A 26,842-nucleotide genomic window follows, 5' to 3' on the forward strand; every position below is an offset into this window, starting at 1 on the left:
CATCAACGTTAGCATGTATTTTTCATTATGGCCATTTTAATTTTTGTTAATGTTTTCTGGAGGCTGTTTTAAGTGCAAAGCAGGCTGTAACTATTTAAGGAGTAGTAATAACTCTTACCTAATTTTTTTCCTGGTTTGACTTCAGCGTTGCTATAGACTGCTTGTGACTGGTTTATTGAGACCCTCCCAAATTATCTTTCCTAGATTGGACTCTCCTCACTGAGTGGGATGCCTATCAAGTCGTTGGAAGAGATTAAAAACCTCTTCCAGAGGCTGTCTGTCCGAAGGTCAAGTTCGCCATCGCTTGCCAGTGGGAAAGAGCCCACTTCTGGGGTCCCAAATGCCTTCGTGAGCAGACTCTCCCTCTTCAGTCGAATGAAACTGGCTTCCCCAGTGGAGGAAGAGGCCTCCCCCACGAGCGAGAGCCCCCAGGGCTCCTCGGGGACCTCTCCTTGCCCCACAGAAGTTGCGAGACCGAATGGTGATCCCGGCCTGACGGGGGGCCAGGTGGGGCCCTGCCCCAGACAGCCCTCGGCCGCCCCCCTGTGCTACGAGGCGGAGAGCCCCGACGAAGCTGCCCTGGTCTACGCCGCCAGGGCCTACCGGTGCACCTTGCAGTCCCGGTCGCCAGAGCAGCTCGTGGTGGACTTTGCTGCTCTGGGACCGTTAACATTTCAGCTCCTACACATCCTGCCCTTCGACTCAGTAAGGAAAAGAATGTCTGTTGTAGTTCGGCACCCCCTTTCCAACCAAGTCGTGGTGTACACCAAGGGTGCTGACTCGGTCATCATGGAGCTGCTCTCTGTGGCTTCCCCAGGTGAGTTCATGCTGGGGCCGGGGAGGTAGAGGCAGGGCTCCGAGATTCAGAGGCCACTCTGGATGGTTTGAGAAAGACCATCAAATGGTCTGGCCCGGGAGTAGGGGGAGCTACCTAGGGTTTGGTGAGAAAGCATGTAGGTTTTGGCATGGATCTGGCCCCTGTCATTGGCTGTGTCTTGGTAAAAGTACCTACCTATCCTGTGCATAAATGTTCAACAAATGGGGATCATCATACCTTTTTTATAGATCCCTTAGAGGTTTAGTGGCATACTGTACACAGTATGTGTAGAGTCTTGACCCAGTGCCTCCCAAATGGCAAGTGTTCGGTGAATGGCAGCTAGCGTTATTATTGTTATTGCTACTGTCATTATTGATGGTGTGGGAATGGCGTTTATATTAAGTTTTTGGTATAAATATATGTCTGAGATTCAAACCACAAGGTCTTTTGTTTGTTGTGGGGTAAGCTGTATCACTGTTAGTAAAAACATGTTGTAACTGGGAAGACCGGTGGGAATACTTGCTTTGTTAATTATTTCAGATGGAGCAAGTCGGGAGAAACAACAGATGATAATAAGGGAGAAAACCCAGAAACACTTGGATGACTATGCCAGGCGGGGCCTACGCACTTTATGTATAGCAAAGAAGGTGAGGCTCTTAGCTAGGCCCATCCTCTTTATTCTCTTGCCCATGTAAGCCCTCACTTAATGAGTTCAAGCACGGATCAAACCCTCGTCCACACCATTGTGGAAGCCCTTGGATTGTGGGCTCTCCGCTCACAGCTCCTCTCGTCCATATGTATTTTGATTGGTTGGAGTTCATGTTCTCAGTACTTTGCCAGAAGCATATCTAAAAGTTCTGTTCTCTGAGTTCTCACATGTTTCAGTTGTCTCTGTGAGTGCTTTTGTAAGTTAATTGTGATTTGGCTGGAACTAAAAAATCCCTGGACCTACTTTCTTTTCCCTGAGTACTTTGTAAATACCATTCCTTTGCCTTATAGCATTAAATGTTCTTTGGAAAGAAAGAAACCAGAGAGTAACCTTAATTTTCCCCTGTAAGTTCTCAATACCTTTTTCTTACATGTGTATAAGTCTATCTGTAAATCCAAGAAATTTTACCAAATGTTATGTCAGTACTGATTATTCTGTTATTGAGAATAATCCTGAGATAAGTAGTGTATTCTTTCTAAAAAAAAAATTAAGTAGTAAGAAAGAAGATAGAGCTCCAAGAAATTGAGGGGTGATATTGCCAGAACCTTCCCTGGGGACATGGGAGAAACAGACGTGAAGCCCTTTCAGAGTGAATTGGGCAATTTGTTTTATGCCAATAGGATGGGGCTTAGGTATTGATCAGGTCAGGCTTCTCAGCTGCAGTGAGGCTATGCAAGGCTTCCATCATTGATAAGCCAAGACTTCCCCAGCCCTAGCCCTATAATCATGGCTCAGCCAGATAGGCACCTGAATACCTGGACAGTGTTTTTTCCTTCTTCAACTGCCTATTTTGTTTCCGAGTAGATGGGTGGGGGGCAGCAGAAAGGATGGGAGTCTGCATAGAGTATAGTATAGAGTATAGAGAGCCTAGGAGGAGTTGAGGCAAGAGAAGGATGTCTTATGGGGGAGAGAAGGGAGTCAGTTGTAAAGGTACAACAGAGACTTTGATGAACACTGAAGAACATGGAACAACCAGCCCACGTAGGGGAAATACTAGAAAAGAATTGAGGAAAATGCATCTTGCCACCTACTTCCCTCGTCTTCATGTCAACACTCCCCTATCCCACTTACTCTCCCTCCAAACCCCGAAGTTAATTTTTGCTGTGTTGGAAGCCAGAGTATCGATTTCCCTCTGTCATCCTGGGCTCTGGTGAGTATGCGAGACAGGGAGGTACATGTAGATCCAAGTATCAACACCTTATTTGCCATCCATTATAATTCCCAAAATGTGCAAGCCCCCTAGAAGCCTGAATTGGAGACTGTAGCCAGGACCTGATGCAAATGTAGGGATCTTTCATTTCCTTCCCAAATTCTAGCTCTTGCCGGTTGCGTTAGGGAAACTGGGATCCGTTGCAGGCTCTTAGTCAGCACTTAGGTCAGCCAGCTGTATAGAGAATCAGAACTCTGCCTCACACGGAGGAGAGCGAAGAATGGAGAGTTTCATGATCAAAACGAAAGGAGAGAGTTTTGTCTTTTCAAGTGGAGTGATCTTGCCCCTGATAAAAAATGCCGCCCAATAGATGTCAGATTTTTCCCCAAGTCCGATAGCCTTGTGGGTCAGAATAAGTGGATAAATTGCCTCACTGCCTCTACTTCATGTTGCTTTATAAGAATTGAAATGTAGATTTCTCTGTCTGTGGCAACTTAAAGAAAAAAGAAAATACATCCTCGGTTGCTTCTCCAGGAATTCCATTCAATTTCTTTTGGAAGAGTACTTCCTGGCTCCACTTGTATGGCTCCCTCTCTCTTTTCACCTTTGCAGATAACTCAGAGAACAGAGAACCATAAACTAATCATGAAAAGATATCCGCGGTGCTGCTGGCTACATAATACCTCCAGCGGAGCAATTCTGATGCCATTTTCTCAATCGCACCGTTGGATCTTTCTAGATTTAACTACCAAGCAGAGAGCTCTTCCAACCACATACTCCCTGGTTTAATTAAATAGATTAACCCACTTTCATCCTACAGGATGCCTAGAATTTCCAAGAGATACTGAGCTATCAGGTCCATCCATTCATCAGTGTTAAAGTAGTGTGATCACAGAATTTGGGAAGCTTGTGACCAGGTGGCATGAGGAATGGACCTGAGGTTACCTGGCTTGGTATTTTGCTAGTGATCCTCCCTGGCTGGATCCTGAAAGATGATAAGGCCTTTCTCATAGCTCTTTTCTCCCCCCGGTAGGTCATGAGTGATACTGAATATGAAGAGTGGCTGAGGAACCATTTTTTAGCTGAAACCAGCATTGACCACAGGGAAGAACTACTACTTGAATCTGCCATGAGGTTGGAGAACAAGCTGACTTTACTTGGTAGGTAGACCATGTTGTATTGGCTGCGTAGAGAAATTTAGAAAACACTGGATCTCTCTAAGTAAGTTACTCACCAGCAGGGTTTTTTCCCCCCCACTTTAAGTTAATAGAGCACACAATTCTCTCTGCCCTGTCCAGTCTGATCTCGACCCAGTTTCTAGTTCTTTTCATTCTGTTTTTTCCACTGCAGCGAACTAGACTTCATTTATGGTGGGATCAGGGTGGTCATCCTTAAGAAGATCATATAAAACCTTATGACTTAGACTTAATGATATGTTAACTCAAATATGACTTAACATTTGACCTTGCAAGTCAGGTAAATATCCTGATTCAAGAGGATATCCAGCTAAAATTTCTTGCCAGGCGTTGGATAAGGTACTTAATATGTGTTGTCTTTTCGAACCTGTGCAACAAATCTCTATCTTATTTAGAATAGACCTGGAGCACAGAGTAGTTCATTGACTTGTTCAAAGTCACATGCTTATAGCTGGCAGAGCGAGAAAGAAACTCAGACCTACCTGGTTCCGGGGCCCGCATCTTTTATTCTGTACCTACAACTGGACCAGTGAAATTTGTGTCTCGTCTCTTCCTTCCTGATTGCAGCCAAAGGTTTGCACAGCTGACGCCTCTTGTCTCAGACTGAGCTGCATCCTGAAATCATCTGGAGCACTTTAAAAAAATATTGGTGCCTGCATCCAATTCTCAGGGATTCTAATTCAGTTGTTCTGACATGTGGCCGGGGCATTTGACTCTTTAAAACTCCCTAAGGAATTCTAAGAGGCAGCCAGGATTGAGCACCACAGTCTCAGAGTCTGGAGATCTAGACTCTGATCGAAGCGCTAACATACCAAGAGACCAGTCTCTGAGCTCCATTCCTCTGGTTCAGAGAAAAAAACGATGAACTCACTTACTGTGGAGCCCGGACAGTAAAGATGCCTGTCCTGTGTCATTTCTCTGACAGTGTCTGTAGTATGTATGGGTCCACGTTTCCTCATCTGAAATGCCAAATTCAAAAATGCTGTGTCAGTTTAGTGCCAACTTGTCTGGCTGCAAATTCAGGCCTGGGTTGTTTTTTTTTTCCCCCAGGCCTGGTTTGATAAGATTATTCTAAGTCTTTATCATCCTAATTAGTATTAACATTTGTAAGTTTTGTGACAGAAAGATTAATATGCTTCATTGGCAGATATTTCAAAACATAGACGCACTTTGTTACCTTTCTAAAATCTGAAAAACTTTAGGGTATCCCTGGGTGATTTAGCGGTTTAGCACCTGCCTTTGGCCCAGGGCATAATCCCGGAGTCCCGGGATCGAGTCCCACCTCGGGCTCCCTGCATGGAGCCTGCTTCTCCCTCTGCTGTGTCTTTGCCTCTCTCTCTCTCTCTCTCTGTGTCTCATGAATAAATAAATAAAATAAATAAAAAATAAATAAAATCTGAAAAACTTTCAAATTCCGAAACTTATCTGGCCCCAGTTGGTTTGAGAAAGGGAATCGTGGACTTGTAATCTCTATTTTCCATGCTCTTTCATAATAGAAGTGACTTATTGGCAAGGGCATGCTTTAAAAGCCTGCCCTTACCCTTGGGAATATCACAGAATCGTAAAATTCTAGAGTAAAGTTACATGAGTAATTGAAACAAGCTCCCCTCAGTTTACAGAGAAGAAAGCTAGCCAAAAAGGAGAACAAGTAAGTTTAATAAGCTCATTGATTCCTCAGGATTCCTTCCCAAAATACTACTCTGTTTATGATTTTGGTTTAGGTCTTCACACTTCCTCTGCATCCCTGGAAGCTACTGGAAGCCGTTTGTAGTGCAGGATTGGGTTGACTAACAGAGTTCAACCGTAGCCTGGGTGAGCTCCTGCTGGTTTGGTTTCTCACAAGCCCCACTGCACTCTGGCTATTTTTCAGGTGCTACTGGCATTGAAGACCGTCTGCAGGAGGGAGTCCCTGAGTCCATAGAAGCCCTTCAAAGAGCCGGCATCAAGATCTGGATGCTGACGGGGGACAAGCAGGAGACGGCTGTCAACATAGCTTACGCGTGCAAACTGCTGGAGCCAGATGACAAGCTCTTTATCCTCAATACCCAAAGTAAAGTACGTATAATGAGATTGGATTAGCCTTTTTGCTTCTTCAGAGCCAGGGGAGCATTTGTGATTCGATAAATGTCAAGGAGGGAAAAAAAAAATAACCAATAACCATTAGCTCCTTGATGATTATGTCTTCTCTCCAGCAGCCTCATTTGTGCTTGGGAAGGTACTGTAGTTCTTCTAAAGGCTTTGTGGTTAAACATGATTCAAAGGAATCCTTGCTAAAGAAAGTTGCCTTTTTATTTTTTACTTGCTTTCCCCACCCCCTCCACATTGGAGCTCCAACGATTTGACCAGATTTAGCACATAGTGACAAAATTGACCAAGTTCTGGGACAGGAATAAACCTCTGTTTCAAGTTGGGGGAAAGTAATGGTCTATCAGCATCAGGTGCATGCACTAATATTTTTATGGTTAATGACAAAAATAGACTCAGGATAATTATGCCCTCTAGTGGTAATTCATAGGTAGTGCTGTTGGGAACATCAAGTTTGAAGAACTGTTTTAAGGGAAAGGAATATTATTTTTTCCTTAAGAAGGAATTTAAGAGGTTTGGATCTAGCTTTTTTTAATATATAATTATCCCTGCCTCACTTCCATTAATCTCTAACAGAAACATACTAATCAATTAAACGGCTTTTTTTTTTTTTTAATTTTCCAGCATGGGAATTTTCTCTGAGATTTATTCATGTTGTTTAATTAGCTTGGAAAACTACTTCCTCCCTCCTTCCTCAATAGTCAGACTTAATCCATGACATCGAATCTGGCTCTCAGAAATCCTCTGGAGCTTCTCACCTGGAGCACATCTTGGGGCTCTGTCACAGGCTGCCATGTATGGTTAGCCCTGTTTTTATGGCCAAGTATCTTGGCAATACCCAACTGGACCGTGCATTTTAAGGAAAGAGAGTTTTCCTTATTCAACACAGAATGGGTTCTCCTTGACAGTTGGCTGTGGCCCGGAGACCCATAACCACAACCACCAGGCAGCTCCCAGTACCAGCAGGAGCTGAGCACAAGAAAATTGTCATTAGTCATTTTGGTGATGAAAATGAATGTGCCCTAAGGTTGGGAAGGCCCCGGCTCATGTGCTTGGCCTGCCCGTGTATCAGGTACGTGACCCTGGAGAGTTTTCTTTTGGGCCTTTTTCCGAACCTGTGATGTAAGTGTTATACCTATTTCATAAGGTTGTTGTGGGCATGAAATGAGAAGATATAGACTATAAATGAAACATGTAGTGACTGGCAGACAGAAGGGGCTCAATGAACGTTAAAAGAGAAAAATCAGTTCTTGACCTTTGATTTTGGCATTTTGGTGAGCAGTAAGATCATTAGGATTGTAGAACTTATTTGTAAATATACAATTTATAGTTAAAGGCATATAAAACTACCAATTCAAGAAGTCTTTACAGAGTATCCAGCATAGACTGTTCTAAGTGCAAAAAAATAATTTCTTTCTTTCTTTTTTTTTTTTTTACTATCAAAGCTATTCCACCTATGTGAATTTTCCAGATAACTAAACGGAACACAGTGAACGTAATTTAGTTTTATGGTGACTCAAGTCCAATCATATAAAATGCCAGGCACATAGCAGGAGCTCAGTCACTATATTATTCTCTTTTCTTTTTCTTTTTCTTTTTCTTTTCCTTTTTCTTTTCTTTCTCTTCTCTTCTCTTCTCTTCTCTTCTCTTCTCTTCTCTTCTCTTCTCTTCCCTTCCCTTCCCTTCCCTTCCCTTCCCTTCCTTCCTTCCTTCCTTCCTTCCTTCCTTCCTTCCTTCCTTCCTTCCTTCCTTTTCCCTCCCTCCATCCCTCCCTATCACTCCACTCCATCAGAAAATGCTGAGAGTTAAAAAGAAAGAAAGAAAGAAAGAAAGAAAGATAGATCATGGAAGCTGGTTTGTCAGTTAGTGAAGAAATGGCTTCTGTGACATTCTCCTTGGGCCACCTGGAAACCAGTAAGATATCTGGTCATTTCTGTAGTGTAGTAAGTGTAGTACCTCACTTTATGAATTTCCATCAACTCCTTGTCCCTAAATTTGCAAGTTGGATTATAGTAAGTGTGTCCATTTATAAATTTTACATGGTGTCCATTCTCATAAAAGTCTTGGGGGTTTTTTTTGGGGGGCAGAGGGTTAATACAATCATATCTTGGATTATTTACTGCTTTGTGATTCATAAAGCTCTTTCAGGATCCATCATGTAACTTTTTAGGTTTCATTTTTATGATTTCATTTAAAATTTTCTCCTGAGATAATGGCTCTTTATTTTCACGTTCATTAGAATCTGTAACCTATAAAAGACTTTCTCATACAAGATCTTACTAGACAGTTATAACAAATAGATCAGATGAAATTATCCTCATGTTTATAGCCTAAAACTCCTAAGGGTTGTGATTCGTCTAGGTAGCCCCAGCTGATTACTTGTCAAGTGTGGGTTTTGTATTGTATGATGTAGTACGTAATGTGTATTTTTCTATAGTTACTCTCGTTAGTCATGGAGTGAAGTTCTGTAAAGTTGCCGCAAACACTGAGTTAGTGAATACTGAGCCATTACCCCCGGGGGAAATAGAGGGCTAGGCTCCCACAAGCCTTTGGTCACAACATTTTTGTCAACCAGTCAATATTCAACCTAGTTCCATGTGTCTTACTGTTTGAAAACAACTTCTATTTGTATAGTTGATTCATTGACAGTGAGTCCGTGGCCAGCAGCACTCTAACGCATGCCTGCAGGAAGCTCATCTAACATACCTATTTTCTCTGTAAGGCACATCACAACTGTCTTGTACATGGGACCACTAGACAGCACGTCAGCACTATGCTTGGAGGCCATTTTAAGCAGTGAAATCAACAAAAAGCAGAAACATACAGAACATGTGTCACCAAACAGTGAAAAGGACGCTTATTGATAGTATGGGAGCTGGCATTAGAAGACAGAGCGTCACCTCATTTGGCTTCAGGTGGAGTCACGTCACATGACTCAAATTTTTCTCTCTGTGCATGTCTGGGATGTTTTCTAGCATCAAGTGGTTTCCCAATACATAGTGAATGAATGAATGTCGAATCCAAAAGAAGATAAAAATAGTAACTATTGCTTTAAATCCTGTGCCATGCCTAACACGAGGAGCTTTGCACATGTTAACCTCACTCGTTCTTCACAATGACATGTAGACATTTGCATGTTTCACGTGAGAAAGTTGAGGCTCACTCAGAGTCATTACATAATTCGCCTAAAGTCAAGCAGATAGTAAATGGTAGAAAAAGACCAAAGGACCCTTGAAAGTCCCTGTTTGAGAAGGTGAATTGTCCAAATAAAGAAATTCTAAGCTATTTTTAGTTGTAGAACCAGGGGTAAGATGTCTTCTATCCTATTAGCCGGTCTCCACACACACACAGAAATCTCTGCAAAAGAGCAAATCTTCCCAGGTAACCGCTTATTCACTACCTGGGGTTGCCTTGGGAGGGCCATCGCTAAAGAATGACAATTGTAAATTTAGCTGGATGTGGCCACCAACGGGAGTCTAAGGCTAACTGTCTTTGCCTCTTGTTTCAAGGATGCCTGTGAGATGCTGATGAGCACAATTTTGAAAGAACTTCGGGAGAAGAATCCAGCCTCTAACATGCGAACATCCGTAAGCGAGGGTTTACCCCAGTCTCCAGCCACACAGGGCTCTGGGCTGCGGGCTGGGCTCATCATCACCGGGAAGACCCTGGAGTTTGCCCTGCAGGAGAGTCTGCAGGGGCCGTTCCTGGAGCTGACTGCCTGCTGTCAAGCTGTGATCTGCTGCCGAGCCACCCCCCTGCAGAAAAGCGAAGTGGTGAAATTGGTACGCAGCCACCTCCGGGTGATGACACTGGCCATCGGTGAGTGGGGGTGGCACCCAGGCGTGTGCTGATGGCTTCTGTGGAAGCCTCATGGGGGGGGTGTGATTCTTCCTTTGTACTTCTGTTTCCCCTTCTGTCTTCCTCTTCCACCCCCACATCCCTCCCCCCTTTTCTCCTCCTTCCTCTCTGTCCCCTACTCCTAACCCCCCTTTATCTTCCTCACCTATTTGACCACCTACTATGTTACGGAAGTGACGTGGAAAACAGTATAGGAGGACGTCGGCTTACATGTCAGATCCCAAATCCACCAAGTTCAGGAGGATACATGTACCGAATCATAGAACTAAAAAAACCGAGGACTTCCACCTTCAGAAAAGTCAAATTCCAGGACACTAACAAATCATTTATGTCTTCATTCAACAAATATTTATTGAGTGCCTTCTGTTTACCAGACATTTTGTTAGGCAGTGGAGATAAAACAGTGTGTAAGCTTGACTAAATGCTTTTTCTTAAGGAACTTACATGCAGTAGGAGGCATAAGGTAAAAAATGAAATAAATCAAAAAAGGCATAAGTATATATCATGCTATTTAAAAAAAAAGTAAAGCAGAGCCAGGGGATGTAGAGCACTGGGGAAGGGGGCAGGTGGGAGGCTGCTAATTTAAAAGTTGTTCAGAGACTGTGTCACTGAGGAGGTTGCACGTGGGCAGAGACTTGAGAAGATGGGATCCCTGGGTGGCTTGGGGGTTTAGCGCCTGCCTTTGGCCCAGGGCATGATCCTGGAGCCCCAGCATCGAGTCCCGCATCGAGCTTCCTGCATGGAGCCTGCTTCTCCCTCTGCCTGTGTCTCTGCCTCTCTCTCTATGTCTGTCATGAATAAATAAATAAAATCTTTAAAAAAAAAGAGAGAGAGAGAGAGAATAAGGGAGCCATGGGAGGTCTGAGGGGAGAACACTACTGGTGAGGACAGTGGAAGTGCAGGCCATGGGCCAGCTCTGGTGTGTTCAGAGCCAAAACAGGTTGAGCGAAGGGAAGAGGTTTCTGTAGGTTAGTGATGGGCAGAAAGGTGGCAGGTAGCCAGATCCGTAGGGTCCTGGAGGCCATTATAAATTTTTGCCTTTTTTTTTTAGGGGAGAGGGGCAGAGGGAGAGGGAGGGCGAGAGAGAATCCTAAGCAGGATCCATGCCCAGCATGGAGCCTGACATGGGGCTCAGTCTCACGACCCTGAGATCATGACCTGAGCGGCAATCAAGAGTCACATGCTCAACCTATTGAGCCACCGGGGTCTCCAGTTTTAGGCTTTTCTCTGAAGAGAGAGGGAGTCTTTGGAGAAGTTTGAGCAGAGAAGGAACATGATCTGCTTTAAGTTTCCAAGGATCACACGGCTGCTGGGTTGAAGAGTAACTGCTGGGTGCAAGGACATAGGTGAGGAGACCAGATGAGAGTCTCCTGGAATAATTGAGGCAGGGCTGGTGGTGGCTTGAGCCCAGATGGGAGCAGAGGAGATGGTGAAACCTGGTCAGATAATAGACGTGGTGTGAAGAAAGAGCTGGTGACATTTGCTGATGAACTTGATACGTTATATGATAAGGAGTTATATGATATATGTTATATGATAAGTTATATGATAAGTTATATGATAAGGAGTTAAGGGAATTGAGAAGAGAAAGGAGATGGAGCCGGGGGCATCCCGAGCTGGATCTCATCCAGCTTAAGTGTGAAAAAGTCCACTGGAGATCTAAGCAGGGATGGGTCAGGTGGGCAGCTGGGTGTAAAGTCTGGAACTTTGCAGTGAGGGACTGGCTGGAGCTGTCAGTGTGGGAATCATGAATCTAGATGATACTTAAGGTCTTGATGATGTTAGATGAGATCACCGAGAAATGAGGATACGTGGAGGAGAGACGCAGTGTGAGATCAAGCTCTGAGATACTCCAGGGTTTAGAGAATGGCAGGATGAGGACCCAGCCGTCTCTTACAGTCTGTTTTTAGCTGGACTGTTTCTAGGCTCAGCAAGCTGCTCCCCTCAGCGTGCTGGTAGAGCCACCGAAAATTCCCGGGGTTACATCCCGTCCTGTTAGCAACCTAAGTGGAACGGTCGCAGCTCCTTCCCAGGTGCTGGAGTAAGGAACCAGGATTAGAGTGGAACTTTATTCAGCTGTCTTATCGGATGGACACGCAAATGAATGAGTTCTCAAGCCCCTGGATCCTGAGGCTAGAACCCCTGGACACGTCTGCTCCCTCACTTGAATCATGTGCCCATCTCTGAGCCTGTCGCTGAGGCCAGGGAACAGATGGTGCTAAGGGCCTAGGCCTCGATCAGTTACCACCCTAAATCTCGGGGTTTGGGTGCATCCTAATAATCCACACGGACTGAGAGTTCCCCAGGAAAATCAGGATACTCTTAACCAGAGAACAGGTGGAAGGTTGGTGGGCAGGTGGGAACAACGGGTGTTCATTACCAGCAGGAACATAATGCTTCCCCTCTAGAAGCTTCCAGTGTGTTGGGGACACCAAGCAATAGATAGCAGCCAGGATGTCATGCGATTGAAATCCAGCCCGTGAGGCGGGGGTGACGGGACAGCGTTACAGGGGCTCAGAAACCGCAGGTGCGGTGGCTGGAAGCAGCAGCGGTACCTGGAGAATGGACCGGAGAGCGAGTGGCGTGGAGAGAGGGAAGATCAGTGCAGATGGGCGGCTTCGCATGGAGGATTTTAGGGCAAAACCGAGTTTGTAATTCTTCGGAGAGCAGTGGGATGCCACAGCTCGTTTCTGTGCAACCAGCTCCCAAGTACCTTTCCGACTTGGGGTGAACCTTGAAGGATCGGGTTGCTTCGAGCGGTCACTGTGGCTTTGGGAAGGTGGCGTCTCTACCGCTCACACGGTTCTTGCCTTCTCCTCCGGCTCGTGCAGGTGACGGCGCCAATGACGTTAGCATGATACAAGTGGCGGACGTCGGGATTGGGATCTCGGGTCAGGAAGGCATGCAGGTGAGTGCGGATCGTGCACCCAGGACCGTGCACGTCACCTGCCCCTCCGAGGGCGGCATCCCCATTTCCCGGGCAATTGTAACCGCGTGCTTGTTCAGTTTAAAGTATGTTGCTCATCTAGATCGTCAGAATATCTATATATTTAGGCCTCAACGACTGTGTGACCTGTGACCCCGAGGAGAGCTGCGCAGGCTTTGAATAAAATCCCCGCAGGCCTGAAGCAGGAGGGGGCGTGACCTGGGAGGATGAGGAGTGGGAGTGGCCTGTCTGTGGGTGTGCACATACCGGATAGTGTTTGGGGCACAGAATTCAGACAGCAGCCCGTGCACAGACTGCTGCTCACGCGTGGGGCAAAGGGTGTCGGAGAAGGATAGGGTGTGAGGCTCGGGGCACCCCTGAGTGTCGTGCAGCCCGGCCCCCCATCGGCCCGGCCTGCTGCACGCTCGGGCATGAAGTCCTGCTGTGGACTCGATGTCCTCCTCGTGGGGGGAAGTGGACGCCGGGGAGCATGCCCTGCCCGCGCTCTTGCTCGGGGGGTGCTTGCCGGGAACGTGCATCGGCTGCACTCCCATCGCGGGCGGCGACCGAGGACCAGTCCATTTCCGTGTGACCATCTCGGGAAGCCAAGTACGGCTCTGCCTTTGTGTGTTTTGTCCGTCCGTCCGTCGGGTTTGTTTTATTTCACTTTGGTGCCCATGCGCACCGGGGGCCCGGCTGCTGCACTGTGTCTGTTGTGCATCTGGTCTGGTGGCTCAGGGTGGTGTCTTGTCCCTGTTGCCTCTGCAGGCGGTGATGGCCAGCGACTTTGCCATTTCTCAGTTTAAGCATCTCGGCAAGCTCCTCCTCGTGCACGGGCACTGGTGTTACGCACGACTCGCCAACATGATTCTCTATTTTTTCTACAAGAACGTGGTACGTAGCTCCGGGCCCTTGTCCCTTCCCTGTCTTGCTGTTCTTATCCTGCCTGCGGGAGGGATGGAGAAGAGGCACCCGGGGTTAAGCCGCCTGGCTTCTCCCTGATGTTTTGGGGAGCAGCCCCGGGGTTAAGCTGCCTGGCCTCTCCCTGATGTTTTGGGGAGCAGCCCCGGGGTTAAGCCGCCTGGCCTCTCCCTGATGTTTTGGGGAGCAGCCCCGGGGTTAAGCCGCCTGGCTTCTCCCTGATGTTTTGGGGAGCAGCCCCGGGGTTAAGCCGCCTGGCCTCTCCCTGATGTTTTGGGGAGCAGCCCCGAGCCCTCCTGCTGCCTGCCCGGGGTTAACCCTCCTGGCTTCTTCCTTGATGTTTTGGGGAGCAGTTCCCAGCCCCCCCGCTGCCTGCCCAGGGTTAAGCCACCTGGCCTCTCCCTGATGTTTTGGGGAGCAGCCCCGAGCCCTCCTGTTGCCTGCTGGGGTTAACCCTCCTGGCTTCTTCTCTGTTGTTTTGCGGAGCAGTTCCGAGCCCTCCTGCCGCCTGCCCAGAACCAACCTGGAAACACGCTGCGTTTCCACTGCCGCCAGCACGTTGCTGGGGTCGGCCCTCTCCTGGCATTTCTATTCCTTGTCTGGTTCATGTAAGACCCCATTTTTGACCTTCCGTGGAAAGGTGGTGACAAGCGGACTGATGACCTGTTTAATGCTGCCTGTCGGGAGAGAATTCCGTTTTACAGGAGCTACCAAGAACCCCCTGCTGTCCTCAGACTCGTGTCCCGTGTTCTGTATATCGAAAACCCAGATGCCCATGAAAACCCAGGATAATGCCCGAGCCTATGGCTGGCTAATCCCAAGTGAAGAATTTCTAGCAAGCTTGTAAAATGCACCTGTGCTTGGGGGTCACTTGGTGGTCAGGGATCTCACTGGGACTGTGTCATTCCTGAAGGGCAGGCTCTGGTGAGAAGTTCTAGCCCCGATGGTCGGCATGCGTCCAAATTCCGGGCTCCTCTTTTCTTTCTTTCTTTCTTTTTTTTTTTATAAATTTATTTTTTATTGGTGTTCAATTTTGTTTTTTTTTTAATAAATTTATTTTTTATTGGTGTTCAATCGGGCTCCTCTTTTCTGAGGTCATGTGAACCTTAGATGGCTCTAGTCAGGTTCCTTGTAGGCGGAGTGACTCTGCAAATCCGTCACAATGGTATTCTTTTCAGGCACCTTTTTTTCGTAGCCTGCAAAGCCCGTAAGTAGCGTGTTGACAGTAAACACCAGCATGTATCACTCTATCTAAATCACCACCTTTAGGGGGAAAAAAATAACTTCCAGTAGGTCATTTTTCAGATAGTCCAAATGTATAATTGAGATCTCTGTCTGTGTGTGTGTTTCTGTTGGTCAACAGAATTTTTTTTTTTTTGTCCTGTAGAACAATTTGCGTTTTTAAAATTGTAGGACTTGGTGATTGCTGACTTTGAGGGGAGGAGCCTCTCTTGCATTTTTCTACTCGCACCTCTTGTGGTACCACCCACCCCCTCCCCTTTTCCTTTTAAGCCCAGATTAAACCCAAAGGGTAACGAATATTAATATTAGGAAGAGGGGTGCTGTATGCTCTTGTAGAGCGGGGCAGGGTGGACTCCTAGAGACCCCATCACCAGGGAACAAGGGGCCTGCGGTCCACCGTGAAGCCCTCGATGGCCATTCGCAGTGATCCTCTCCCGACTTCTTTCTACCTCTCACCGACTTAGGAAAATGGTGCATGTGTTATAAAATATGGAGAAAAAGACAGGGACCAGACGCCAGTCCAGTAGCTTGTCTTTCTGAGACTGTGGTTCTTGGGTCTTAGAAAACTTCTGAGATACTGACGAAGACTCCCCAAAACACATGTCCCCCAAATCGATATGTTTCCAGGAGGATACAATGTGTGTCTGTAGACCCCAGACTTAAGAAACTCTGCTCTAAGGATTGTGGCCCGTACCCTAAGGTGTCCTAGTGCATCTGGGATGCCAGTCGTAACGTCTTAGTATGTGTAAGGCACTTAACAGGTCATGAGCACGTTCTAAGTTGATCCTGATACTAAGCTCCAAGGTGGTATAATTCTCGTTTTTTCAGACGAGACCAAAATTGAGGGAGGTTAGGAAGATGGCCTCGGTGGAAAAAGCCCTAGAAGCGTCTTCAGGCCCTGAGTACAACTCCTAAATCTAAGTCCACGGCCTGCCTTGCTTGAGGGCGCAGAGCCTTTCGCTGCCATGGACTTAGTTTGTCCGAGACAAAGTAGTGGGGGGAACCGTGTAGGATGTATGCCTCTAGCCTGTAGGGTCACCACCTGTCCTGGTTTGCCAGGGACTGTCCCAGTGTTCACGGTGAGAGTCCACATCCTGGGAAACCCCTCAGTCCCGAACTCTCTGGGATGGTTGGCTACCCAGCTGGCACCACTAAAAAATCATTTTGAACCTAGAAAGCAGGGAAATGAGTATGTGTCGTGTGCATGCTGCATGCCAGGCACTGGGCTAGGATCTCTTCGGGTCTCAGTTAGAATACCGGCTCTCGTACGCATTAGCCAGATAACTTTGGGCAGGTTCCTTACCCTCCTGTGCCTCAGTTTCCTCATCTGTAAAACGGGGCAACGGTAATTCCCAAGTTGTTAGGAAGGTTGAACAAATCATTTGTAAAGCTCTTGCAGCAGTGCCGGCATTACACAGTAAGGGGCGTGTGTGTGTGTGTGTCTGTGTGTGTTTTACACGAATAACACGTTTACCCAAAAAAGACAGCAAGGTAAGTAGTGGTCTTGCGTTTTGTGAGCGAGAGAGAGGCCGAGATCACGTAGCTGAGCACGGCAGCCTGTGGCTCGTGCGGTCATGGCACACGTTGCTGTTTCTAAGATGCACATGTTCCTATTTGTGTCCCTAGGCCTATGTGAACCTCCTTTTCTGGTACCAGTTCTTTTGTGGATTTTCAGGAACATCCATGACCGACTACTGGGTTTTGATCTTGTTCAACCTCCTTTTCACTTCCGCGCCTCCTGTCATTTATGGTGTTTTGGAGAAAGATGTGTCTGCAGAGACCCTCATGCAACTGCCTGAACTCTACAAGAGGGGTCAGAAGTCAGAGGTAGGTGCTGAGGTAGAAACGCTTGGATGGACACACATCCGCTGTCAAGCCGGGGTGCTTTCCAGTCAGCTCAGCTCTGGGACTGGGGTGCCTCAGGTCTACATAAAACTGTCCGCGTGGTGTGGCTGTTTGAAAAGACCTCTGCTACCACGGCAGGTATTCAGTTCCTTGCTTCTGAGATGAACGGGGGTAAAAAGATGGAAGGTCTTGGGCACAGATCTGAAGGGAGCTGGCGCCTGGACTTCACAACTCCTGTCGTCCGCTGTTTGCCATCCCTCGCTGTGCCATCTCTTGTGCAAACGACTAAACATTCCCTGTCTCATTTATCTCCACAAAACATTTTCAGGGAGAACCTGGTATTGTACTCACTCTACAGTGAAGAATCTGAATTTGGGAAAGTCTCACAGCAAAAAAAAAAAAAAAAAAAAAAAATGGCAGAGGCAGGATATGGATGGATCCTTCCTAGTCTGGTTTTAAAGCCAAAATGAAATTCTTCAAGTTCTACTGTCACGCGGCAGCGTGGCGTGATCTGAATAGTGTCTTCCCCCTGCCTCTACCTACTTGATCCTTCCTCCTATGGGTCTGTGTCTGATAGATCACTGATACCTCCTCCCCCTTTCTCACCTCCTCTCGCTGTCTTCATTCTCTCCAACCTAGAGTATTGTGGGTGCTGATTACTTGGGCTAGCTGTCTCAAAACTCCTAATTGGTCTTCTACAAAACTAGTAATAGCTAATGGTAATGGGGCGCTCGTGAGCGTCTCTGTCCTGCCTCCTCTGTGCCAGGCACTGTGCTAAGTGCTTAACATACATAAATCTCCTCCTCAAAGTGACCGTGCGAGTAAGTGGCATCGTTAACCTGCATTGGAGACGAGGGCGGCCGGGTCCCTGGAGGTACCTCAGGGATGGCACCCGGGTCGCAGAGCTGGTGTGTGGTGCCAGTAAACTCTGGGGCTCTAGCCCAGGCCATCTACCACATGCCGCGCTGCAGAAAGAACAACTGATGCTATCTTCTATCCCCCGGGCCCCTTCTCGCCTCCACCATGCTGTCCACTGGCCAGAAATCCAGAATGCTTTCCCAAGGCCAGGAGCCTGTAGACACCTGTGAGTGGGCAAAGCTGGGGTGTCCCCAGATGTAGTCAGATAATATAAACTTGAGAGCAAGACTGTGTTGGTCAGGACTCTCCTCGTTGCAAATGGTAGAAACCAGCCTGAACTGGCTTAACAAAAAAGGGAAATTTTTTGACTCACATGGCTGCCATATCCAAAAATCATGACGACAGAACACTGCTATTGTTTCTTTTTTCAAAAAAAATTTTATTTATTTATTTATTTGAGAGAAAGAGCACGAGCAGAGCGAGTGGCAGAGGAAGAGGGGGGAGCGGACTCCCGGTGAGCAGGGAGCCCGACATGGGACTCGATCCCAGGACCCCGGGATCATGACCTGAGCTGAAGGTGGATGTTTAACCGACTGGGCCCCACAGGCGCCCCTGGAACACTGTGATTCTTAAAGCGCCTCTGAATGCCCTGGTTGGGGCTCGTTGGCCAAGCTCGGGTTGGCCTTTTCCTGTGTTGATCACTGTGGCTAGAAAGATCGTTCTCTCGTTGACCAGGCTTGGGACATTTATTATTCCTGAAGACAGAGCTGAATCACACAGACGGGGTTTCCTACACACATACTGTACTCAGACCCACTGTAAGAAATCTGTGTGTTGTGCCTCACTCACTGTTCTAAAGACACTGACCCTGGTCAGTTAGACGTCATGGGTTGTGTTTAGCCTGAGTTTCAATTATGGTTCTGTGGTGTGTGACCTTGCTAAATTATTTAACTTGCCTGTATTTCTGTTTATTTATGGAGATGATGTGAGGATTAAGTAAGAGAAAAGTTCTGGCCATATTAAGCTCTCAATATTGTTATTTTTTTACACCCCCCCCCTCCAGAATTAACTAGAAACTTGAAGACATCTCAAATTTAAAATGTTTTTATTTTCATCAGTTTAACTTTATTCAGACTTGAACTTCCTTTCCGGGCTGGGGAGTAGCTTAGTGTCCACGGGCACCTGCCACAGCCATCACAGAGCAGTCACACGTTCGACTTTCAGGAGAGAAGTAGTCCTCGTAATCCCTTAGTATCATCCAGTCCATTCAGATCAAGGAACTAAATGGAGTTTTCCAAGAGGGACCCAGTCTTAAAGTTCAAGGCCAGGATGCAGGAATGTGTGGTCAATATGAATGAAGCTTGTCCTGTACTCCAGCCTAAATTAAATTCCAAGTCCATGGGGGAAAGAAAGGTGAGGGGGGGACCTTCACAGTTTTTTATAGCTGGCATTTTAAAAGCCCATTTGTACGGACTTGTGACTGGTTCTTACCTTGGAAGAGTTGAGGTCACTGATTCCTCCTGTCGAGCCCTGTGATCAGTCCTTGCACACGTTGTATCGAGCCAGCCAGTTTCGTAGCACATGGTGATAGAGGCGGGTTCCCGGCATATGGCTATTGATAGAAGGTCATGGATTTCATTGAGTTTGCCTTCCCGAAGAGTTCTCCTTTCTTTGAACTTGGCCTTCAAATGGATTCTGTTTTATGCGTGGGCCATTTCCTGTCTTCAGCATCATGAAATCTACTCTCCAAGGTTGTAGATTCTCTCCCCAAGGAGATGATCAGCAGGGCTGCAGCAGAGGCTCCCTCCGGAGAAGCCATCACCTGTTACCCATCTCTGCTCACCCACACAGCTACCTTTCCTGGCTTTGACTTCACGTGTACATTTTTCCCTCCCAGATTCCAGGAGATCCCATGAGCTTGCCTCTTCAGCCTCTCATTTATCTTTTACCCTCCTTTGCTTTCAAAGCTCCCTTACTCACGTGGCTGTGGAGTAATTATGCTTTTACTTTTTTTTTTTTTTTGCTCTAGGTTTTTTTGAGCAACTTCTCCTCCGGAAGCATGAAGTTACATTTTAGCTTATCCCAGATGGTTCTCTCTTGTCTGGTGGTGTTTTGGTGGCCCCTTTGATGCTACCACATTCTCTTCTGTCATTTGATTGTGCTTCTGCTTAGATTTTCATGGACCTTTGGATGATAAAAGACAGAAGATCCCATCATTTTTAAGGAGGAAATAGTAAAAGAGGACATAGGGAAAAGGAACAATAACAGTATAATAAAAGGAACAATGATAGTAACAGTATTAGAAACAACAAATCCTCATTGCTTTGATTTTCCAGAGAATGAGGAGTTGTTTTTTTTTTTTTTAAAGGATAGATTTTATATACGATTTCACTTAGATGTGGAATATTAAGAAATAGTGCAAGGGACCATAAGGGAAGGTGGGGCAGCTAAATGGGGAAAAATCAGAGAGGAAAACAAACCATGAGAGACTCTTAACTCTAGGAAACAAACTGAGGGTTGCTGGAGGGGAGGTGGGTGGAGGGATGGGGTAACTAGGTGATGGGCATTAAGGAGGGCACGTGATGAGATGTGCGCTGGGGGTTATATGCAGCTGATGAATTATTGAAAACTACGTTGGAAACTAATGATGTACGATATATTGGCAAACTGAATTTAAATTTTAAAAAGATTGATTTTAAATTCTAAGTAAAGTCTGTTGAAGAATAGAAAAATGTGTATAGACAATTTGTATATTTACAAAACTTAATTAGGAGGCAATTGGTTATTTTCAAGGATATTTCATCCTTTTCACATTTGTAGGGAAATAAGATTGAGAATACGTAAAGAAAAGAGAAGACTAGCTCAGAGATATAAGGCTTGCAATTTTTGTCCATGGCAGACATCACTAATAAACCAGAGCACTTTGTTCCTCCTCTTGGGTCTGAATACAGCCTCTGAGTCCTTCTGCACACACACCAACATTCAATCAGAGGTGGCTCTTGTTTGAAAACCTGTTTTCAGTCACTTGAATTTGATATGTCTCTACTTGAACTTGGCCTTTCTTTCTATAATAGACTTTTGGTTAAAAGTGGTTTAGCACATGAAAAGTTAAATAGAAATTATTTATTGACTCAACAAATATTTATTGAGTCGTTATGTACCAGGTACTGTTTCACTCACTTGAATACAAAAATCAAAGCCCCACTGTATAAAGTTTGCATTCTGTTGAGAGAACCAGAAAATCCTTAGGTAAACGATGTTATTTCCAGAGGTGATAAGAGACTTCTAAGGATGCCATGGTAGTAAGTGACGGGGTGGGTATAACTTTTAGACTGGTCTGGGAGTGCCTCAGTGAGATGATACTGAGCTAGGATGTGAATAATGAAGAACTAGTCACATGGGATGTCCAGGGCAGAGAGAATCCTGGCAGAAGAGAGAGGGGCACAGATGAAATCCCAAGGAAAGAATGGGTCTGGCAAGGTTGGAAAATAGAAGGTGCTTGTGGCAGGATCATAATGAATGAGAGATAGCAATGGTAGGGTGGCACCCTGGAGAGCAAGGGTTCCAGTATAATGTCCTGTCCCCCCCAGGACATTACAGGCCATGGGAAGTAACTTGTATTGGGAATGCAGTGGGAAGTCATCGGAGGCATTGGAGGGGGTCAGTTTGATTAATTAGGGAGATGGTATAACCTGATTTATAGTTTTTAAAAGCCATCCGACTGCTGTGGAAGATTGGATTATGGAAAGGAGAAGAAGCAAAGAAGCCAGTTAGGCGATTATTCAGTCATTCATAGAGTTGATGGTGAATGAGATTGGAGATAGAAGTGAATGAATTTGGAGACGTTTTTGGAACAGCACCTGATCAATAGGAAATGGGAATTTAGTACCACTTTTCCTTTCTCAAGTAGATTTAAGGTTGATCCATTGATATAAGTGACATAATTTGAAGAGTTCCTTCCTGGGTTTTTTTCACTGATTAGTCAACTTCACACCTTATTCTTCTTCTACTCTTTGCAAAGCCCACCTAGTTTGTGAGGGAGAAAACAAAGGAATGCAGTCTTCTTTTCAAAGAAGCGAAAATAATTATTAGCTTGTGTTGTTCCTTGACTTTGCTTTGACCCTTATTAATCTTGATCCCTCCACCATATCTGTTTCCTTTTCAGGCATACTTACCCCTTACCTTCTGGATCACCTTGTTGGATGCCTTTTATCAAAGCCTGGTCTGCTTCTTTATGCCTTACTACGTGAGTCCTTATTCACTCAAAGTGTGTGTTAACTAATGAATCAGTGGTGTTTCTTTGTTGCCAGTATCAGCATATAGAACGGATATATTAGGGCAGCTTGCTCAGATAATCAAATTGATTATTAACTGACTAAATTATAATGTCCTCCACCAAACATGTTAGACAATGGATTGAATTTGGAGAGAAGTACATAGCTGATTCCTCTTGAGTCTCTGTTCTAGCCCTGTACTGCTTGATAATTTTTGTAAATGACTTGAATAAAATTGAGAGTCCAGGCATATAATGAGAGAAGTCAAAATCATAGAAAGTCGATATGAAACCTATTATTAGTGCTGGGCAAATTCTACTAGGATGATATTCATAGTATTAAATTTAACTTCTTATAAACAGTCTCTCTTAAAAGCCTGTTTTATAGGTGAAGGATAGAAGAAATGCACCTAAGCAAAAGTATAAAAACTAATTTTAAAATTCAGGCCAACACCAAGCACCAAGCAGCATGATACAATGGCCTACTCCTAGATACACTCCTATCCAGGAGAAAACACTAGTTTGATTATGGATTGGTGTTAACAAAAACATAGTATTAAGAATGAAAAAAATTATAGTCTTCAAGTTAACAACTTCTGTTCTTTAGTTCCTTCTTTTAATTTTTTTTTTAATTTTTATTTATTTATGATAGTCACACAGAGAGAGAGAGAGAGGCAGAGACACAGGCAGAGGGAGAAGCAGGCTCCATGCACCGGGAGCCCGATGTGGGATTCAATCCCGGGTCTCCAGGATCGCGCCCTGGGCCAAAGGCAGGCGCTAAACCGCTGCGCCACCCAGGGATCCCTAGTTCCTTCTTTAAATAAAATGCCTTGAGTTTGCCCAGCTAGCATATTCTGGATAATACCACATTTCAAGAGGAATACAGATGAGGTACTCTGGAGGTAAGCAGGAGAGAGTGAGTAGAATTGCAGAAGGCCATAAAATTGTCATTAGAAGAATACTTGAAGGGATCCCTGGGTGGCGCAGCGGTTTGGCGCCTGCCTTTGGCCCAGGGCGCGATCCTGGAGACCTGGGATCGAATCCCACATCGGGCTCCCGGTGCATGGAGCCTGCTTCTCCCTCTGCCTATGTCTCTGCCTCTCTCTCTATCTCTCTGTGACTATCATAAATAAATAAAAATTAAAAAAAAAAAAGAATACTTGAAGAACTTGAAGACATACACGTAGGAGAGGAGGGGATGTTTACTTAGCAGAGATATACACTCAGGACAGCCTTTTTTGAGAGAGAGAGAGAGAGAGAGAGAGAGAATATGAATGAATGAATGGACACACACACAAGCAGAGAGAGAGAATCCCAAGCTGACTCCACATTAAACGTAGAGCCCACATGGGGCTTGATCCCAGGACCCTGATATCATGACCTGAGCCAAAAAAGAGTCAGACTCTGAACCAACTGAGCCACTCAGGCGTCCCTCAGGATAGCCTTAATAGCTGCCTCAGAGGTTTGCAGCTCTGTTAAACCAGACATATTTGATATTATTCTCTACGTCGAAGGCAGAAGTGTAAGTAAAAAAAGTGTAATTCATCCAGGAGGATGAATTATGACTCAGGATAAAGAGGCATTCCAACTGAAAAGTTCAAAAATTAGATGGCCTAGGAGTCAGTTTCTCTTTCGGAAATATTCACGTTTATCCTAACTGACCCATTATTAGGAACATTGAAGAAGGAACTACCTCAGCTGAACTATAAAGGGATGATACTCAGACCACTGAGTGTACAACTCTCCCAGATCACCGCCTGTTGTCCTCTCTTTGTAGACCTACCAGGGCTCAGACATTGACATCTTTACATTCGGAAACCCCCTGAACACGGCTGCTCTGTTCATCATTATCCTCCACCTGGTGATTGAAAGCAAGAGTTTGGTGAGTGGTTTTCCTGCCTCTGAAGTAGCCTGAAACTGTGCTTGTGGAAATGTCTTCTGTTAGCGGTGACTCTGCTAAACCCTTCATGCCTAGAAGACACATAGTAACGAGAAGTATAATGATGCCAAGTAAGAAGGATGATTCATGGCTACTCTTGTTGATTGCTGAGTGCGGTTATGTTGAGGTTGATGTATAGCCAGGGAAAGTGGAAAATACCTACCTGGTCCCCTTGGTGGTATCCACGGGGGGATGGTTCATGGAGGCATGAGTCAAGCTGGAGAAACAGTTACCTTTCAGTGACCAGCATTCTTCAAGATCATGCTGATGTCACTCGACTAAAAAGAGATGTCGTGTCATAATCCTGGTATACTGACTTTAGTAAGTGATGATTTTATCACAAAATTTCTCATGTTACAAAAAAAAAAAAAGTTTTCTTACCTCCGGAATTTTTACCATTCATTTAAATCTAGGTCTTTTTTTTTTTTAATCTTAGTTGCTAATTTGATGAGAAAGTTAATTCTTTTCACCAAAATGATTGTACAGTAGCTCTCTGCAGCAAAGCTAATGTGTAGGATTCAGAGAGTGAGAGCTCTGTGATAAACCTTCCTCTGCAGATGCAGAACATCCCACCCATCTCTGGAGAGTAAACCACTTCTGTGATTACTTCTACCTGTCACTCATTTCTGTTGGCATTGGCTTTGCTATCGTCTAAGTCACTTCCGAGACTACTGCTACAGCCTCCTTAGACTTCCCACCTATCTCTACTTTTGATTCCTCCAGCCGTTTCTACAAAAGAACCAGAATCCTCCTTTTGTTTTTTGTTGTTTTTTTTTTTTCAGAATCCTCCTTTTGAAACACAAATCATACCTTGTCCCTGTCCTTTGGGTAAAACCCTTAGTGATTTTCCACTGTACTTGGAATAACATTGAAAAGCCCTAATAAGATGGCCTACAAGACTTCATGCAGTGATGCCTCTACTTTTCCCTCCAATCACATTTCCACTTATTCATTGACCGGAGCCACATTGTCCTTCCTTCAGTGGTCCAGATACAGTGAGCTTGTTACCACGTCAGGTCCTTAGCATTCACCATATCTTCTGAGGAGAGCATTCTCACTCTTCCCTTGGTCCCTTGCTCTTTAGCCAGCTTACATATTATTTTAGGTCTCAGCAGAAATGCTGCTTCCTCCAAGAGGCTTTCCCTAAGCATCTATTTTTTCATACCATCCTCATGTTTTCCTTCATCACAATAATAATAATTTCTTATTATTCATCAGTCATGTGATTATCTGATTCATGTTTATCTTCTGCATTAGGCTACAATCTCTGTGACGGGCAGGGTTCATGTTTCTTGTGTTGACCACCATATACCAGAATCTAGGACCAGACTGTACACAGTAGGTGCTCAGAAATGTTTGAGTGGATAAACAAATGACTAAATGACTAACCAGTATTCGGGGGTATGTTTACCATCTTGGTAGTGAATGCATTTCAAACAGAGCTGAATGAGGTTATAGTTTAAATTTTATGTGTTGTTACATTATAAAATTATAGTAATTTTTAATGCATAATAATTTCTAAGGAAAGTTTTTGACATCACTTGCTTTGCTTAAACCTGCCCTCATCAAACTGTATGAGCCTAAAAGTGTAGTAAAAGGTTAATATCCGAAAATACCAGAGAGGGAGAGTAAAGGGAATTCTAGAACCAAAATATTTGGCGTTGTTTTAATATCTATTTGATTTCATTTTTAAACAATTTTGTAGGCACTTTTGGTTACTACCTTAGGCATTGTCATCAGTCCTGACATTTAGGAGCACTACAAAGGGCTTAATGCATCAGTGTGTCCATTTGAGTTCACTGGTTATGAGCAACAGTGACCTGAGCAAATAGAAAAGTTATTAAAAATATATTGAAGAACCACAGTCAAACAAAACAAAGCAAAACCGCCTTGAGGAACCAGAGTGGTTCTAGACGTCCAGGGAACAGGCTAATGGACAGGCCTGCTCTGTCCTGCTCTGAATCGGTTGCAGTCCTTCTCTTTCTGTTCTTGCCTCATTGTGCCCTGAGTTTAGTCCCTGGAGCCAGAATTCTGTTTCCTTAGCTTCAGCCCTGGGCTTTAGCTAGAGGCAGGATGTTGTGGCAAGACGGCACAGGGCCGGGTATCTGTGCTAAGGAGGAGAGCGAGAGCCAGGTGCCAAGGCCAACGGTGACTGCTGTAGAAAGGACATGTCATTAAACCCCTTTTCTCTGAAGGGCCCTCGTCAGTAAGAGTCCGCCTGAGACCCCGGAGCAGCTTCCCTTCCTGCTCTGGCCCCTCATCTCATTGGCACCTCCCACCCCTCTCTTGACTCTGTCTCAATTTGTGTTGAGCACCAGCTCCCCCAAGCTGCTAGCTAACTTGCCAAAAGCTCATCTGAAGAAAGGAAAAAAAAAATTCAGGCAATAGGGTTCAATGAGACGGGAAGACATTTGAGAAGGAAAAAAAATAGCAGATCATTGTGTAAGAGGCAGGATGATGATCGTCAGGATTTAGCCAATATTTTCTGAGTGGTTTGTTCGTTTGCAAAAAAAAAAAAAGTCTTTGTGACCCCTATGATCTTCCATGGGGAAATCCTTTGCAAGGTTAAGGGGGAAAAGGAGAGAATTGGAACTTGCTTGAAAATTGTAGCCTTAGGCTATAAAGGCCCTGCTTGCCCCAGAAGAGCATGCCATATTCCACTAGGACACACACCACGAGATCAGGGGGTGCTGTCCCCTGCACTGAAGAGCACTGAGGGCTGCATAACCTGAAGGTGATGCGCTTTCACACCTAGAATTACATCAGTTTCCCTTTGTAACCAACGTCAGACTCTAGATTCAGCACTCCCGTGACGAGTCATGGTGAGAATGCATTTAAGGTGGTGATCTGCTTTTCTTCCTAAATGAAGTTACTTAAATAGTAAGGCAGTTTAAGAAACCTTCCAAGCTATACGCGGATAGGAAGGTGGTAGGTTAAGGTGTGATACACAAGATTTGTTTCTTGCTCATACAAAGTTAGCTAAGGTTCCAGATAACTCAGAGTGGTTGTTGTTGGAGGGGGCA

At 45.3% G+C, this 26,842-nt stretch overlaps 1 protein-coding gene across 4 annotated transcripts in view; it reads left to right on the forward strand.

Moving 5' to 3' along the window:
• ATP10D (ATPase phospholipid transporting 10D (putative)) overlaps positions 1-26,842 on the forward strand; it is a 100,063-nt gene that overhangs the window by 67,338 nt on the left and 5,883 nt on the right. For all 4 annotated transcript variants that reach the window (XR_005982953.1, XM_041723854.1, XM_041723853.1 and 1 more), the window contains 10 exons: positions 205-817; positions 1,358-1,464; positions 3,710-3,836; positions 5,743-5,927; positions 9,467-9,776; positions 12,647-12,723; positions 13,510-13,635; positions 16,531-16,731; positions 21,773-21,853; positions 23,658-23,762. Coding sequence is in view for 3 of the 4 variants with exons in the window: in XM_041723854.1 (XP_041579788.1) it covers positions 205-817; positions 1,358-1,464; positions 3,710-3,836; positions 5,743-5,927; positions 9,467-9,776; positions 12,647-12,723; positions 13,510-13,635; positions 16,531-16,731; positions 21,773-21,853; positions 23,658-23,762 (1,932 nt within the window). In the remaining variant the exon portion in view is untranslated. The remainder of the gene's footprint in view (positions 1-204; positions 818-1,357; positions 1,465-3,709; positions 3,837-5,742; positions 5,928-9,466; positions 9,777-12,646; positions 12,724-13,509; positions 13,636-16,530; positions 16,732-21,772; positions 21,854-23,657; positions 23,763-26,842) is intronic.

The sequence above is a fragment of the Vulpes lagopus genome, chromosome 12 (genome assembly GCF_018345385.1).
Source record: "Vulpes lagopus strain Blue_001 chromosome 12, ASM1834538v1, whole genome shotgun sequence".
In the NCBI taxonomy this organism is placed as follows: Eukaryota; Metazoa; Chordata; class Mammalia; order Carnivora; family Canidae; genus Vulpes; species Vulpes lagopus.